This window comes from Schistocerca gregaria, chromosome X (genome assembly GCF_023897955.1).
Source record: "Schistocerca gregaria isolate iqSchGreg1 chromosome X, iqSchGreg1.2, whole genome shotgun sequence".
NCBI classification, from domain to species: Eukaryota; Metazoa; Arthropoda; class Insecta; order Orthoptera; family Acrididae; genus Schistocerca; species Schistocerca gregaria.
The window spans coordinates 504,688,530-504,704,217 of NC_064931.1; the positions used below are offsets into that span (position 1 = coordinate 504,688,530).

Genomic DNA, 15,688 nt, shown 5'->3' on the forward strand with positions numbered 1-15,688 from the left:
ATAGTCAAAATTTTAAAAAGTTAAATTCTTTAAAGAACCAAATGTATACTATAAATGCAACATACTTTAAGGACTTCAGTTTTCTCAACACAAAACACCTCTACATCAGAAATGCTAGTCAAATAGACACGGGATAATATAAGTTATAAATTTTGACTGAATTTTCTCATTCTGAGAGAACTGAAGGGCGATCTGTTTAACTGTTAGAAACCGTTCAACAGCCAAGACCACACAAAATATTTTTTCATTTAAGGCAACCGGTTTCAACAGGCTATGTTGTCATCTGAAGGTCTTTCACAACAAAAAGATTTTAAAATCTGAAGATGATAGCATAGTCTGTTGAAACAGGTTGTCTTCAATAAAGAAATATTTTATGCGATCCACGAACTATGGACCTTGACCATGGACCACGCCATTGATGGGGGAGGCTTGCGTGCCTCAGTGATACAGATGGCTGTACTGAAGTGCAACTACAATGGAGGGGTATCTGTTGTGGTTCCTGAAGAGGGGCAGCCGCCTTTTCAGTAGTTTCAGGGGCAACAGTCTGGATGATTGACTGAACTGGTCTTGCAACATCGAACCAAAACAGCTTTGCTGTGCTGGTACTGCTTAAGGCAAAGAGCAAGGAGAAACTACAGCTGTAATTTTTCCCCGAGGGCATGCAGCTCCACTGTACGATTGAAATGATTATGGTATCCTCTTGGATAAAATATTCCGGATGTAAAATAGTCCCCCATTCAGATCTTCAGTAGGGGATTACACACGAGGATATTGTCATCAGCAAAGAGAAAGCTGGCATTCTACATATCAGAGCATGGAATGTTGGATCCCCTAATTGCAGAGGTAAGTCATAAAATTTAAAAAGGGAAATGGATAGAGTGAAGTTAGATATAGTGGGAATTAAGTTCAGTGGCAGGACAGGACAGGACAGGACTTCTGGTCAGATGAATACAGGGTTATAAATACAAAATCAAATAGGGGTAATGCAGAAGTAGGTTTAATAATGAATAAAAAACTAGAATGCGGATAAGTTACTATGAACAGCATAGTGAACATATTATTGTAGCCAAGTTAGACACAAAACATGCTCCCACCACAGTGGCACAAGTTTATATGCCAACCAGCCCTCCAGATGATGAAGAGATCGAAGATATGTATGATGAGATAAAAGAAATTATTCTGGTAGTTAATGGAGATGAAAATTTAATAGTCATGTGGGACTGGAATTTGATACTAGGAAAAATAGTAGGTGAACATGGACTGGGGGAAGGAATGACACAGGAAACCACCTGGTAGAATTTTGCACAGAGCATAATTTAATCATTGCTAACACTTGTTTTAAGAATAATGAAAGAAGCCTGCATATGTGGAAGAGTCCTGTAGACAGCGGAAGGTTTCAGATTGATTATACAATAGTAAGATAGAGATTTCCAAATCAGGTTTTAAAATGTAAGACATTTCTATGGGCAGATGTTGACTGACCACAGTTGGTTGTTTATGAACTGTAGATTAAAACTGAAGAAATTGCAAAAAAAGGTAGGAATTTAAGGAGATGGGACCAGGATAAACTGAAAGATCGAGGGGCTTCAGAGGGAGCCGTAGGGAATGACTGACAGGAACATGGGAAAGGAACACAGTAGAAGAAGAAAGGGTAGTTTTGAGAGATAAAATACAAAAGGCAGCAGAGGATCAAATAGGAAAAAAGGTCAAGGGCGAGCAGAAATCCTTGGGTAACACAGAGAGATATTGAATTTAATTGATGAAAGGAGAATGTATAAAAATGCAGCAAATGAAGCAGGCAAAAGGGAGATTGAGAGGAAGTGCAAAATGGCTAAGCAAGAATGGCTAGGGGACAATTGTCAGGATGTAGAAGCATATATCACTAGGGGGTAAGATAGATGCCACCTACAGCAAAACTGAAGAGGCCTTCGGAGATAAAAAAAGAACCACCTGTATAAATACCAAGAGCTCAGATGGAAAACCAGGCCTAGGCAAAGAAAGGAAAGCAGAAAGGGGGTCTATACAAGGGGTATGTACTCGAGGGCAAATATTATGGAAATGGGAGAGGATGTAGTTGAAGATGAGACACATATGATACTGCATGAAGAATCTGACAGAGCAATGAAAGACCTAAGTCAAAACAAGGCTCTGGGAATATACAACATTATTTTAGAACTACTGATAGCCTTGGGAGAGCAAGATGTACGAGATAGGTGAAATACCCTCAGACTTCAAGAAGAATATAATAATAAAAATTCCAAAGAAAGCAATACTAACATGAATTTTTTACAGACGAATGGAAAAACTGGTAGAAGCCAACCTCAGGGAATATCAGTTTAGATCCCGGAGAAATGTAGGAACACACAAGGCAATACTAAGCCTACGACTTCTAATAGAAGATAGGTTAAGGAAAGACAAACCATTGGTAGACTTGGAAAAAGCTTTTGACAATGTTGACTGGAACACTGTCTTTCAAATTCTACAGGTGGCAGAGTAAAATACAGGGAGTGAAAGGCTATTTACAATTTGTACAGAAACCAGATGACAGTGATAAGAGTCAAGGGGCATGAAAGGGAAGCAATGGTTGAGATGGAGTAAGACAGGATTGTAGCCTATTTCCAATGTTATTCAATCTGTACATTGAGCAAGCAGTAAAGGAAACAAAAGAACAATTTGGAGGAGGAATTAAAAGTCCATGGTGAAGAAATAAAAACCTTGAGGTTTGCCAATGACATTGTAATTCTGTCCTAGATTGCAATGGATTCGGAGGAGCAATTGGAAGGAAATTGACAATGTCTTGAGAGGAGGGTATCAGATGCATATCAACAAAAGCAAAATGAGGTTAATGGAATGTAATCGAATTAAATCAGGTGATGCTGAGGGAATTAGATTTGGAAATGAGAGACTTAAAGTAGTAGATGAGTTTTGCTATTTGGGGAGCTAAATAACTGATGTTGGTCGAAATAGAGAGGATATAAAATGTAGACTGGCAATGGCAAGGAAAGCATTTCTGAAGAAGAGAAATTTGTTAACATTGAGTAAAGATTTAGTGTCAGGAAGTCTTTTCTGAAAGTGCTAGTATGGAGTGTAGCCATGTATGGAAGTGACACGGACAATAAGTAGTTCAGACAAGAAGAGAATAGAAGCTTTCGAAATGTGGTGCTACAGAAGAATGCTGAATATTAGATGGGTAGATCATGTAACTAATGAGGTGGTACTGAACAGGCTTGGGGAGAAGAGGAATTTGTGGCAAAACTTGACTAGAAGAAGGGATTGGTTGGTGGGACACATTCTGAGGTATCAAGGGATCACCAACTTAGTACTGCAGGGAAGTGCGGAGGGTAAAAATCATACAGAGAGACCAAGAGATGAATACAGTAAGCACATTCAGAAGGATCCAGGTTGCAACAGTTACTCCGAGATGAAGAGGCCTGCCCAGGATAGAGTAGTATGGAGAGCTGCATGAAACCAGTCTCTGGACTGAAGACCACAACAAAACTAAAACAACAAAAAGAACAACAACATGCTGTCATCTTCTGGTCTTTTATTACAAAAAGATTCTGAAACTTGAAGGCGACAGCACAACCTGTTGAAATAGATTGTCTTCAACAAAGAAAAATTGTATGCTATCTTGGCTGTTGAACAGTTCCATAAATGACTAACAGAACCAACTGCAACACACCACCCTTGTGTGTGTGTGTGTGTGTGTGTGTGTGTGTGTGTGTGTGTGTGTGTGTGTGTGTGTGTGTGGAAGGGGGGGGGGGGAGATGACAATTACAAAAAAGTCATGGATGTATTGCCTGTACATGTCTTTTACATTATTTCCCTAAAAAAAGGAAGGGCAATAAAATGAAGACTACATGCAGTTATGGGACACACAGTTTAAGATACAACAGACCATACTACACGTCATCTGCAGCCCTAAGATTTGTTAATTTAATTCAAATATAAAAGTAGTTCTGGGTTTTATGACTCTTCATAATGTATGTAAGATTTTCAGCTTTGTATTCATTTAACAAGTTACAAGTAAACTTATAAAATCATAAAGCATCATTTTAGTACAATAAATATATTTACTTGCAAAAAGGGTATAGATTTGACTCCTCCCAGGTTTTTGAGCTTAGAAACGGCACCAATGAAGTGCTCCAATAGTGCAAGCCGAAGAAAGTGAATACGTGGACTACTTGTTTCTTCTTCAGCATCTGTATCTTCATCATGTTCCTGTTCCACCTTCTGTTCTGGTTCATCTGCATCCTGCATCTGAAAACAGTAACAATACTAAGTAACTGACTTGAAGAAATTAACTTTAAATGTCGAATAAACAAAAGTTACTTATGTTTGTATTATTCAAGAGCATATACAAACAGTTGGTTGTAGCAATTTTGATAAGAAAGATTTTAAGCAACATTTCCACTTTCATACAGTTAAAATGACTATTTTTCCCCTCCTGCTTCTGTAACACCTGCACAGAAGTGTACCCATGAGATTTCTTCTTCTTCTCCTCCTCCTCCTCCTCCTCCTCCTCCTCCTCCCCCCCCCCCCCCTTCCTTTTTTTTTATTACACTGACTTCAACTTCGAAGGATGTGAATAATGCTCCTACTAAGATCTCTGAGTATTTACTGAATGATATTAAATGTTTTTGAAATAGCACAAGTAAATTCATAATTAAGCTAAATTAAAGAGATCCTATAGGTCAACTACTTATATACCACAGAAGACTTATTTAGGACTTTTTAGCTTATTCACTGTTAAGTATTATATACTTGGTTTATGAAAACAAAAACAATCCATCTTTGACACAATAATTTAATTGGATGGATAAAAAAAATACTCACCAAGGTCACACACATTAAAAATTGTTCTAATTAGGCAAGCTTTCAGAGCCAGTGGCTCCTCTTCAGGTAGAAGGGTTGAAGGGGAAGGAAGAGGGGTGAAGGAAAAGGACTGTAGAGGTTTAGGAAAACGGGTAGATTTTGGGAAAGTCACGCTGAACTGTGGGTCAGGAGAGACTTATCGCATGGGATGAGAATCAAAGACTGATTGTTGAGGACTGCATCAGATGAGATTGGAAACCTGAGACCTTAAAGGTGGAAAACAGGGTAATATGCAAGACAGGGATTACTGCTTAAACATTGTGCATGAATTAATAAGAGTGAAAACCTAAGTGTATTGTATGTAACAGGAGTGGGAGGAGGGAGCATTAAAATAGACAGATAAGACAATGAAAGCTGTAGAAAACTAAAATGGAATATAGAAAAGAGCAGTTACTGGGAAGAAATGCTGAGACACAAGAAATTAATTTAAATTAAGGCCAGGTGAGTGGAGAGAATTAAGGACACATTGTAATGCTAGTTCCCACCTGCATAGTTCTGAGAAACTGGAGTTAGAATCCAGGCACCGAGATCACGATTGTCATGTTGTAGAGCATGCTCTGCAAGAGGATACTGCGTGTGGACAGTATGAACATACAGCAGTACAGCCTTGGCACTCAAGGCAAACCTATTTGTTTGGATGCAGACACTTTACAGCAATACACCACCATTCTCATGTCCGTCTTCACTGTACATAATCACCCCACCAACCTAGTTCAAAAGCAGATTGACTGGGCCATCTCATCCCATCCTGGTACTGCTGATCTCTCTCTCTCTCTAAACTTTGGAACACACCACTGGTCACTCAGTATTTTGCTGGTGTGGAATGTATTAATCAGCTACTTCGACAAGGCTATGACTTACTAAAATCATGCCCTGAAGTGAAACCCATTCTGTCTGAAATTTTGCCCACCACACCTAGAATAACTTTTTGTCACCCTCCCAATCTCTGCAATATTCTTGTCAGACCCTACGCTCCTTCTGCACCCATCTCCCTACCCCCTGACTCCTACCTCTATGACCATCCCCCCTGCAAGACTTGCCCTATGCACCCTCCTACCGCCACCTATACCAGTCCTGTAACTGGCAAAACATATACTACTAAAGGGAGAGTCACCTGTGAATCAACACTTGTCATATACCAGGTGTTACGTAAACACTATTCGGCCTTTTACATTTCAGTGACTACCACCAAAGTATCAATTAGGATGAATGGGTGTAGGCAGAGAGTGTATACTGGCAACACACAACATTCGGTTGCAGAGAATGCTCTACAACACGACAACTGTGATCTCAGTGCCTGTTTCACCACATGCACCATCTAGATTCTTCCCCCAGACACCAGTTTCTCCACAGGTGGGAACTAGTGCTACGGCATGTCCTTAGATTTCGTCAACTACTCGGCCTTACGACTGACCTTATCTTAGAGGAAAGATTAAGGAAAGGCAAACCTACGTTCCTAGCATTTGTAGACTTAGAGAAAGCTTTTGACAATGTTGACTGGAATACTCTCTTTCAAATTCTAAAGGTGGCAGGGGTAAAATACAGGGAGCGAAAAGCTATTTACAATTTGTACAGAAACCAGATGGCAGTTATAAGAGTCGAGGGGTATGAAAGGGAAGCAGTGGTTGGGAAGGGAGTGAGACAGGGTTGTAGCCTCTCCCCGATGTTATTCAATCTGTATATTGAGCAAGTGGTAAAGGAAACAAAAGAAAAGTTCGGAGTAGGTATTAAAATCCATGGAGAGAAATAAAAACTTTGAGGTTCGCCGATGACATTGTAATTCTGTCAGAGACAGCAAAGGACTTGGAAGAGCAGTTGAATGGAATGGACAGTGTCTTGAAAGGAGGATATAACATGAACATCAACAAAAGCAAAACGAGGATAATGGAATGTAGTCGAATTAAGTCGGGTGATGCTGAGGGAATTAGATTAGGAAATGAGACACTTAAAAGTAGTAAAGGAGTTTTGCTATTTGGGGAGCAAAATAACTGATGATGGTCAAAGTAGAGAGGATATAAAATGTAGACTGGCAATGGCAAGGAAAGCGTTTCTGAAGAAGAGAAATTTGTTAACATCGAGTATAGATTTAACTGTCAGGAAGTCATTTCTGAAAGTATTTGTATGGAGTGTAGCCATGTATGGAAGTGAAACGTGGACGATAAATAGTTTGGACAAGACGAGAATAGAAGCTTTCGAAATGTGGTGCTACAGAAGAATGCTGAAGATTAGATGGGTAGGTCACATAACTAATGAGGAAATGTTGAATAGGGTTGGGGAGAAGAGAAGTTTGTGGCACAACTTGACCAGAAGAAGGGATCGGTTGGTAGGACATGTTCTGAGGCATCAAGGGATCACCAATTTAGTATTGGAGGGCAAAAATCGTAGAGGGAGACCAAGAGATGAATACACTAAGCAAATTCAGAAGGATGTAGGTTGCAGTAGGTACTGGGAGATGAAGAAACTTGCACAGGATAGAGTAGCATGGAGAGCTGCATCAAACCAGTCTCTAGACTGAAGACCGCAACAACAACAACTCGGCCTTAATTTACATCAATTTCTTCCATCTCAGCATTTCTTCACAGTGTCTACTCTTTTCTTCACTTCGTTTTAGCTTTCTACATTTTTCATCTTTCATCGTATTACCTGGCTATTTTTCGTGGCCCTCCTCCCATCTGTGTTACATACAATGCACTTAACTTTTTACTCTTATTAACTCATGCATGATGTTTAAGCAGTAATCTCTGTCTTGTTGCATATTATACTGTCTTCCACTTTTAAGCTCTCAGGTTTTCAAATCTTGTCCTATGCAGTCCTCAACAATCAGTCTTTCCTTCTCATCCCGAGTGGTAAGACTCCTCAGCGCTTGTTTCTGGTCAACTTTCCTGAAATCTACCACTTCTCCTGGACCTCTACAGTTCTTTTCCTTTACTTCTCTTCCTTACCTGTCAACCCTTCTGCCTGAAGAAGGAGCCACTGGCTCCAGAAGCTCGCCTAATTATAGCCTCCTCTTATGTGTGGGTTCTGCCGCCACTTGGTGGTTTTCTTATCTATCCAATTAATATACTTACTTTAGTTATTTAACTAAGTCTTCTTTTCTGTTATGTGCACTTGTCTGTGGATGGTCAGCATGCAGCCATATTTAAATACAAATTATGTTAATGGTAGATTAACTTCTCATGACTGGGTTCACAGTCGTTGGCTGCAAAAATTATTTATTTTCACTGTCACAATTTTGGCCTAAGGCCATTATCAAAGACTAAACCATGTACAAGAACATCGGTTGGTTAGAATTTATGTTTAACATGGTAACATCTTTAAAAGACTCCGACACAACGATGAAATGTGTACACGTGGGAGAATTTTGAAGTTTGACATGCGCTAAAGCACGGGATTAAGGCTGAAATTGCAACAGTAGAAATAAATAATTTTTACAGGCAATGGTGACTATGATGGCCTTTAATAAGTTAATAATGTATTATTAGATTTCATACACATAATTATGGTATATCAAGCAAGTTATCTAGAACAATTAACTGACCAGAAAGCTAGATCTTTTAACTCTATTCCCCTATCCTGCTTCTCTTCACAACTGCTGTTACATGGGACAATTTCCATTATAATCTTCCCTTGACTATCAGAGCACATTAATGCATCTGGAAGTCACACCATGACCTCTGGGATTTTGAAGGCAAACTTTGGTTTAAAACTTCTCCTGCAACACAGCTCAAACTGTTGTGCATTTGTCCACCATTCAAGCATTTCATATAATTTGTTATTTACATTTTATTCAAGTGTTAGCTTCATTTAACAAAATTGATAACAACAGTTGCGGACTGCCTATATTCGAGAGGAGAAGAATCTTTTCAAAATATAGAACTGACAAAGGTCCCAAGTAGCAATTGTTATGGAGATTAGCAAGAGATAGGAACAGTGTTACAGGCACAGATTAGTTACACACTCCATGGGTCACTTTTACGATATATCATAACGATGTGGACAGGGTCTAATAAGTTATTACTATTTTCATTTGTATTTGAATATAGCTACATGCTAATTATCTGCAGAAGAGTTAATGTAGCTGCAAATAATATTTAGTTAAATAGCTAAAGCAAGTCTGAAATTCTTTGACACTAAATGAACTACCAAGTACTGAACACAATTTTTTCTATGCAATACAAGGAAGTTGCACTGTATGAGCTCTTTTAGCTTTATTACAATTTTGGTTTTGCCATCTGTAAGGCATTTACCATCACTGGATAAATGCTCAACGATTTAATAAAATTTCATATAACGATTGATGGGGGTTGTTATATCATTTTATTAACTACATATAAATTTAAATGAAATTAATGAAGAATCCTATGGAAGAAAGTAATGCAGAGTGGTTGCTGAATTCGTTCCGATGAGCACGTATTTTCCATGTCAATCGATACCATGTGACATGAGATGTAATTTTTGCCAGCAGTTGGCCAGTGGTGGTTTCAAAATTATTATTGAATGGCAGTGAAAAAAAAATATTTTTAATACATCACTTTCATTTTATTTTAAACATCCTGATGGCTTTTCTGTAATATGTAGTTATATACACAAACCTTCCTCGTGATGCAGTTTATTAGTGAAAACTATTTCGAAAATGTCATGCTGTTTTACTTCAAAATTAAATAGCTTTATTTAATCACCACTTCGCATAACAATTAGTAATCAGTTTTACACACTGGAGACACATGTGAGAATGCTGCAATGTTGTCCTGGAAGAGTAGGTTAGATGTTGCCTTTCTCCAGCTTGGTAAAAAGTTTTAAAGTATCATATTTGTATACAAGTTGTGTGGAGGAGAGTTATTAGTGCTTGCACAGTGTATTATTGTGCATATGTTGTTGCTGATGAAGGGAACGCAGGGTAAAACTCGGTGCTAGCACATAGGTCACTTCCATCCAAGGGACGAATCATTGACATTTAAAATGATCTTTAACATGTGATGCTGTTTTAATGTGTACACTCAAAGAGTTTCTCAAGGCAACACACTTAGTTTTTTCCCCCTCTTTAAGAGCTGCTTTTCAGAAGGGGCCCCATAGTATGCACTAGGCCAGTGAATGAGATATTAAATATTTTTCTGTTTTCTGCTGCAGACTGATTTCAGTATCTCATTATCTACATATGAGTCTCATCCTGGCAATTTAACATTTTCAAATAATCCTACAATACATAGCTTTTACCATATAAATTTACAAGAACATAAATTTGCTTGCTTATGCGTATTTCGGTAGATATTTAAGTTTTATGGATAACAATATAGTGTGTTGGAACCATAGAATTTTCATTGCATTTTTTATGTCCGTGTTAATTGTATGTAAAATAAAAATATAACAAGTAAAAGTAAAAATTCAAATTTTCTCAAACCCAGTAAATTTATAAAATCTCATGTGATGATTGTAATCAATTTTACAGTGGACAAATGACTAGGAGCTACTCTATTAGATTTAAAGAACACACGTGAAATTGTGAAAGTCATGAATCCACTCTTAATAAATGCTTACATGAGCATATATACTTCCAGACAAAATTCATAATGAACAAACAGAACTAAAGCACAAGCAATATTTTGACAACCTTACTTATTTCCTAAAAGAGAAAGGATAATTTTCAGCAGCTCATGATGCCAAGAAATAAATCAAAACAATAGAACACTCAATGGAAATTATATATCTACACAGTAAATGAAAGTACAGAATAATATGATCTTTTTCTCAAGTTACTGAAATTCTGTGAATATGAATTGTAAATTTACTGTGAACATACAAGTGTCACTGGACTGGATTGTGCTGCCAAACAAATGTAAGTGCAATTAAAAAGTGCACACAAGTCGAAGTTCTGACAATCTCCAACAGCACAGAAACTGACATCGAGTCTCAAAAAAACACACACACACAATTATATCAAGTGTTTCAAAATGAATGTAGGAGTTTTAAGGCCTTGTAGTATTTACTACATTCAACTTGTAGTGTTTATTACATTTAACTTACAATTGCAAATAAAACACTCTTAGGAAAAAAAAAAGAACAAAATATACACCACAACCGAATTATCCAAATGGGATGAAAATCGGTAGATGTGATGTACACATACAGACAAGCAAATGATTACCATTTCAATCACAGAAATGTGTTAGTCAAGAGAAAAAGCTTCACAAACTGAGCTAGTCAATAACACACTAGTCCATCTCTGGACATTATGCAAGCAGTTATCTGGCTTGGCATTTATTGATAAGAGTTGTTTGATGTTCCCATGTGGGATATCATTCCAAATTCTACCCAACTGGCATGTTAGATTATAAAAACCCTGAGCTGGTTGGAGAGCCCTATCCATAATGACCCAAATGGTCTCCTTGCAGAAGAGATCCAGCAAGCTGCAGGCCAAGGTACGGTTTGGCAAGCACAAAAACAAGCAGTAGAAATTCCCGCCATGTGCAGGTGGGAAATATTTTGCTGAATTGTAAGCCCAGTCAGTTGGTATCCCACCGATGTCTGGGGTGTCTTGAGGTCTGTCTTCACTTATCTTTGGGGCTCAATTTGAAGTGGGACTCATCAATGAAGACAATTTTACTCCAGTCAATGAGGAGTGATGGTCTGGGGTGCCATTTCTTTAATAGCAGGACCTCTTTGGTTGTCATCCACATTACACTTACAACACTGCAGTATGTCGACGATATTGTACACCCCATTTTGTTGCCCTTCATGGTAAGCCATCCTGGGCTTACATTTTAGCATGATAATGCCCGTCCGCATATGCCAACAGTTTCTACTGTTTGTCTTCGCGCTTGCCAAACCCTGGTTTGGGCAGCAAGGTCACTGGATCGTTCCCCAATGGGGAATGTTTCGAGACCTCCAACTAGGTAAAGATTTTGACAGTCTAACATGCCAATTGGATATAATCTGGCATGAGATACATCAGGTCATCCAACGACTATCAATCGATGCCAAACCGAGTAACTACTTGCATAAGGGACACAGGTAGACCAACAGATTATTGACTTGCTCAATTTGTGAAGCTTTCTCTCTTGAATAAATTGTCCAATTTTTCTGAAATTGTAATCATTTTCTTGTCTGTACATGTACATCACATCTGTATCATTCAGATAATTCCTTCATAGAGCCTCACGTTTTCCGTCTTAATGTGTACATCAAATGGAAGAGAACCGGTGTTGTTTGTATACCTGTGCATTTGTGTGTGCACTGTTTCCTGTGCCACCCATCAGAAAGCATTAGGAGCAAAGATGGCAACTAGTGAACTGAAAGCTTATTGTGTTGCAACATGCATTCCATACTAAGTTTCATTGTAGTCCTCTAAATGATAGTAACATTCATAGACGGTGTCATCAGTTTGAGGACAGTAGTTGTCTTTGCTAAGGGAAGACTATGGGACAACCAGGAGTGACTGAAGAATGTGTTGAAGGATTCAGAGACTTTTACATGTAGCCCCAAGAAATCAGATTGGAGGGCTGGTTGCGAATTAGCAATTCTGCTGATATCTGGGAGAATACTTTTAAGATACAGTTTACAACTATGTCCTTATTTTTTGTTACAAGCTGTAAAGCCTGCATATTACAGTTTACAACACTGCATCCGACCGCTGATTGGTTGCAAGGGGCCAGATAACAGATCTTGTTTGACAGATCTGGTTTCGTATGGTATCCAGGTTCACTTAGTGCTATTTTCACATTTGGGGTTCGTAAAAGGATCATGTTTATGAACCTCCACTATTAGCTGATCTACCCGACTTAAGAAACAAGATTGAAGCAGTTGTTGCAACAATTACTTCAGACGCGCTGATAACCGTTTGGGAAGACAGTGCCTACTAGATCGATGTGTGCCAGGTGACGAATGGTGCTAACATTGAATAACTGTAAGATAAACTGAGCAGCTCTTTCATTTGATGTACTATTTACAGTTGTGGAAGTTGAATGTAATAAACGCTACAAAGTCTTAAAACGGCAATATTCATTTAGAACACTCAGTATTGTAACACATAAAACACAAATATCTACCAAAATTAATATTCTTATAATTTTATATGAAAAAACTTAATTTTATATTGCAGAAATGCCTGAATATGGGATACCGCTGAGTTGAGACTTGTACGTGAATAATGAGATGATAAATTCAGTATGCAGCACAAAACAGAAAATTTTTTAATATGTCATTTACTCTTAGCTATGAGAGATGAAAACCAGTCAACACAATTATCTATGATACCACAATATTTGAGCTGCTCTAGGAGAATAATGTGAACTGCACAATCAAATACTTCTCACAATCCACAGAAAATACTACTCGCAGTACTTCGTCATGTAAGCTTCGTATAATCTGATCTCTGATTTGAACAATAGCTTGCTCTGTGGAGAAGGATGTTTGAATTGCGAACTGAGACTTCCAGTTACTTCTCAGTGCCATGGATGCCTATTTCAATGTCCTCTATGTGGAAGTCTGTACGATAAACAATTGTATGTTTGTACAAACCTCCTATGTGAACGATTCCGTAAATGTGAAACTTAAAACTTCAACTTTCCATTTGCCATCTTCTATCTTCACCCCAGACTAGTCGATGAGTGACTGGACAGAAGCATTTGATTCACTTAGTGGTTTTACGTATGACCAGAATTTTCTTGATTTCTAGGCAAGATCTTTCACTAAGGTATGACAGAAGGGGAATTGTATGCTTTATGCATCGATCTTCTTATGGATGGACGAATTTCTACTAACTTTTGCCTGGCAACAATTGGGCATTATTTTTTTAACTGAGAATGTAATGAACTCCATTTCCTCAGCATTTTCCAAATTTGATTATTAAACCATGGAGGGTCCTTTCCATTATTAATACATGTACTTGACACATACGTCTCCAGAGCGCGATTTACAATCAGTTTAAATTTTGCTGATAATTCCTCTACATCCATCATATTGGAGTTAATTGACATCCATTCACTGTCTAAGTGGGACACAAGCAACTGCTTATCTGTTTTTTCTAGCGTAAATACTCTCCTAGCCGTCTTGACAAATTTATTAACTTTAGTAACCATCACTGCTATGAGAACATCATGAGTGCTAATCCCTGTTTGTATGCTGACACTACTGATAAGTTCAGGCCTGTTTGCAGCTACAAGGACTAAAATATTTCCATTGTGTGTGGAATGCCTAACTAGTTGCTCAAGGCAGGGCAGGTTTCAATAAAGTGCACTAATATACATCAATTTTCACAAAACTAATGTAACTTACAAGATAATTAATATCATATTTTCTAGAATGAGATTTTCACTCTGCAGCGGAGTGTGCGCTGATATGAAACTTCCTGGCAGATTAAAACTGTGTGCCCGAGTTCGAGTCTCGGTCGGGCACACAGTTTTAATCTGCCAGGAAGTTTCATCATATTTTCTATTGTAAATTTTGCCACTATACTCGTTAAATTCTGAATTTTGACATGATACTTTTGTCACCATAATTTTTATGAATCCAATGACTACTATACTAATTAATTAAGCCACTAATTAAGAATCTGTATGCATGATTACAATTCTAAAAATGGCTGATAAATAGTGCAAGTCTCAAGGCTGTCAATTCAACTAAGTACCTGGGTGTAGAAATTACGAACAACTTCAGTTGGAAAGACCACAGATAATATTGTGGGGAAGGTGAGCCAAAGGTTGCGTTTCATTGGCAGGACACTTAGAAGAAGCAACAAGTCCACTAAAGAGACAGCTTACACTACACTCGTTCGCCCTGTGTTAGAAGATTGCTGCACGGTGTGGGATCCTTACCTGGTGGGATTGACAGAGGACATCGACAGGGTGCAAAAAGGGCAGCTCATTTTGTATTACCATGTAATAGGGGAGAGAGTGTGGCAGATATGATACGCGAGTTGGGATAGAAGTCACTAAAGCAAAGACGTTTTTCATCATGGCGAGATCTATTTACGAAATTTCAGTCACCAACTTTCTCTTCCGAATGCGAAAATATTTTGTTGAGCCCAACCTACATAGGTAGGAATGATCATCAAAATAAAATAAGAGAAATCAGAGCTCGAACAGAAAGTTTTAGGTGTTCATTTTTCCCGCACGCTGTTTGGGAGTGGAATGGTAGGGAGATAGTATGATTGTGATTCGATGAACCCTCTGCCAAGCACTTAAATGTGAATTGCAGAGCAATCATGTAGATGTAGAATGCTATGGAGTATATGCTACTGTTTCAGAGATAACATTCTGCAACAAGAGTGTCAATTATAAATAAAACCTGGCGCACCTAAGAATAAAACATACCAAGTGCAAATCCACAGTGTTTAGAAATTATGTGATTAAATATTAAAATAGATGATATGTGTCAGAACGACAGGAATCAAAGACTTGGAACCATAATTCCTTTGAGAGTGCAGAAGTGGAACAAGTGGTTTCCATGATTTGTTGATTTGGAATCCCTTGTTTCAGTTCAGCAGATTGTCTGCTAATTGTATTTCCAGAGCTTTCTTGACTTCTGTAGCCCAATAGGATGAGGCTGTGCCCAGTATCTTCAACTTTCCCATAATCCACAGAAGGATTAGTGGAAATGAATAGTCAGCCATTGCAGACCTGTTGAGCTGTACAAGGTGGGAGTGTCATTGGTGTTTGATTCGTCATTCATGTAGAGCATGTATTATTTGTTCTGGGTATGTTCCTTAAAAAAAAAAAATAAAGGTCTGCACCTCTACCTCTCTCTCTCTCTCTCTCTCTCTCTCTCTCTCTCTCTCTCTCTCTCTCTCTCTCTCTCTCTCTCCCCCTCCCTCCCTCTT

General features: G+C 38.3%; 1 protein-coding gene across 4 annotated transcripts in view; it reads right to left on the reverse strand.

The window, feature by feature from the left end:
* Positions 1-15,688, reverse strand: part of LOC126299607 (protein purity of essence) — a 417,439-nt gene that overhangs the window by 112,484 nt on the left and 289,267 nt on the right. For all 4 annotated transcript variants that reach the window (XM_049991638.1, XM_049991641.1, XM_049991639.1 and 1 more), the window contains exon 50: positions 4,078-4,260. In XM_049991638.1, the coding sequence (XP_049847595.1) occupies positions 4,078-4,260 (183 nt within the window). The remainder of the gene's footprint in view (positions 1-4,077; positions 4,261-15,688) is intronic.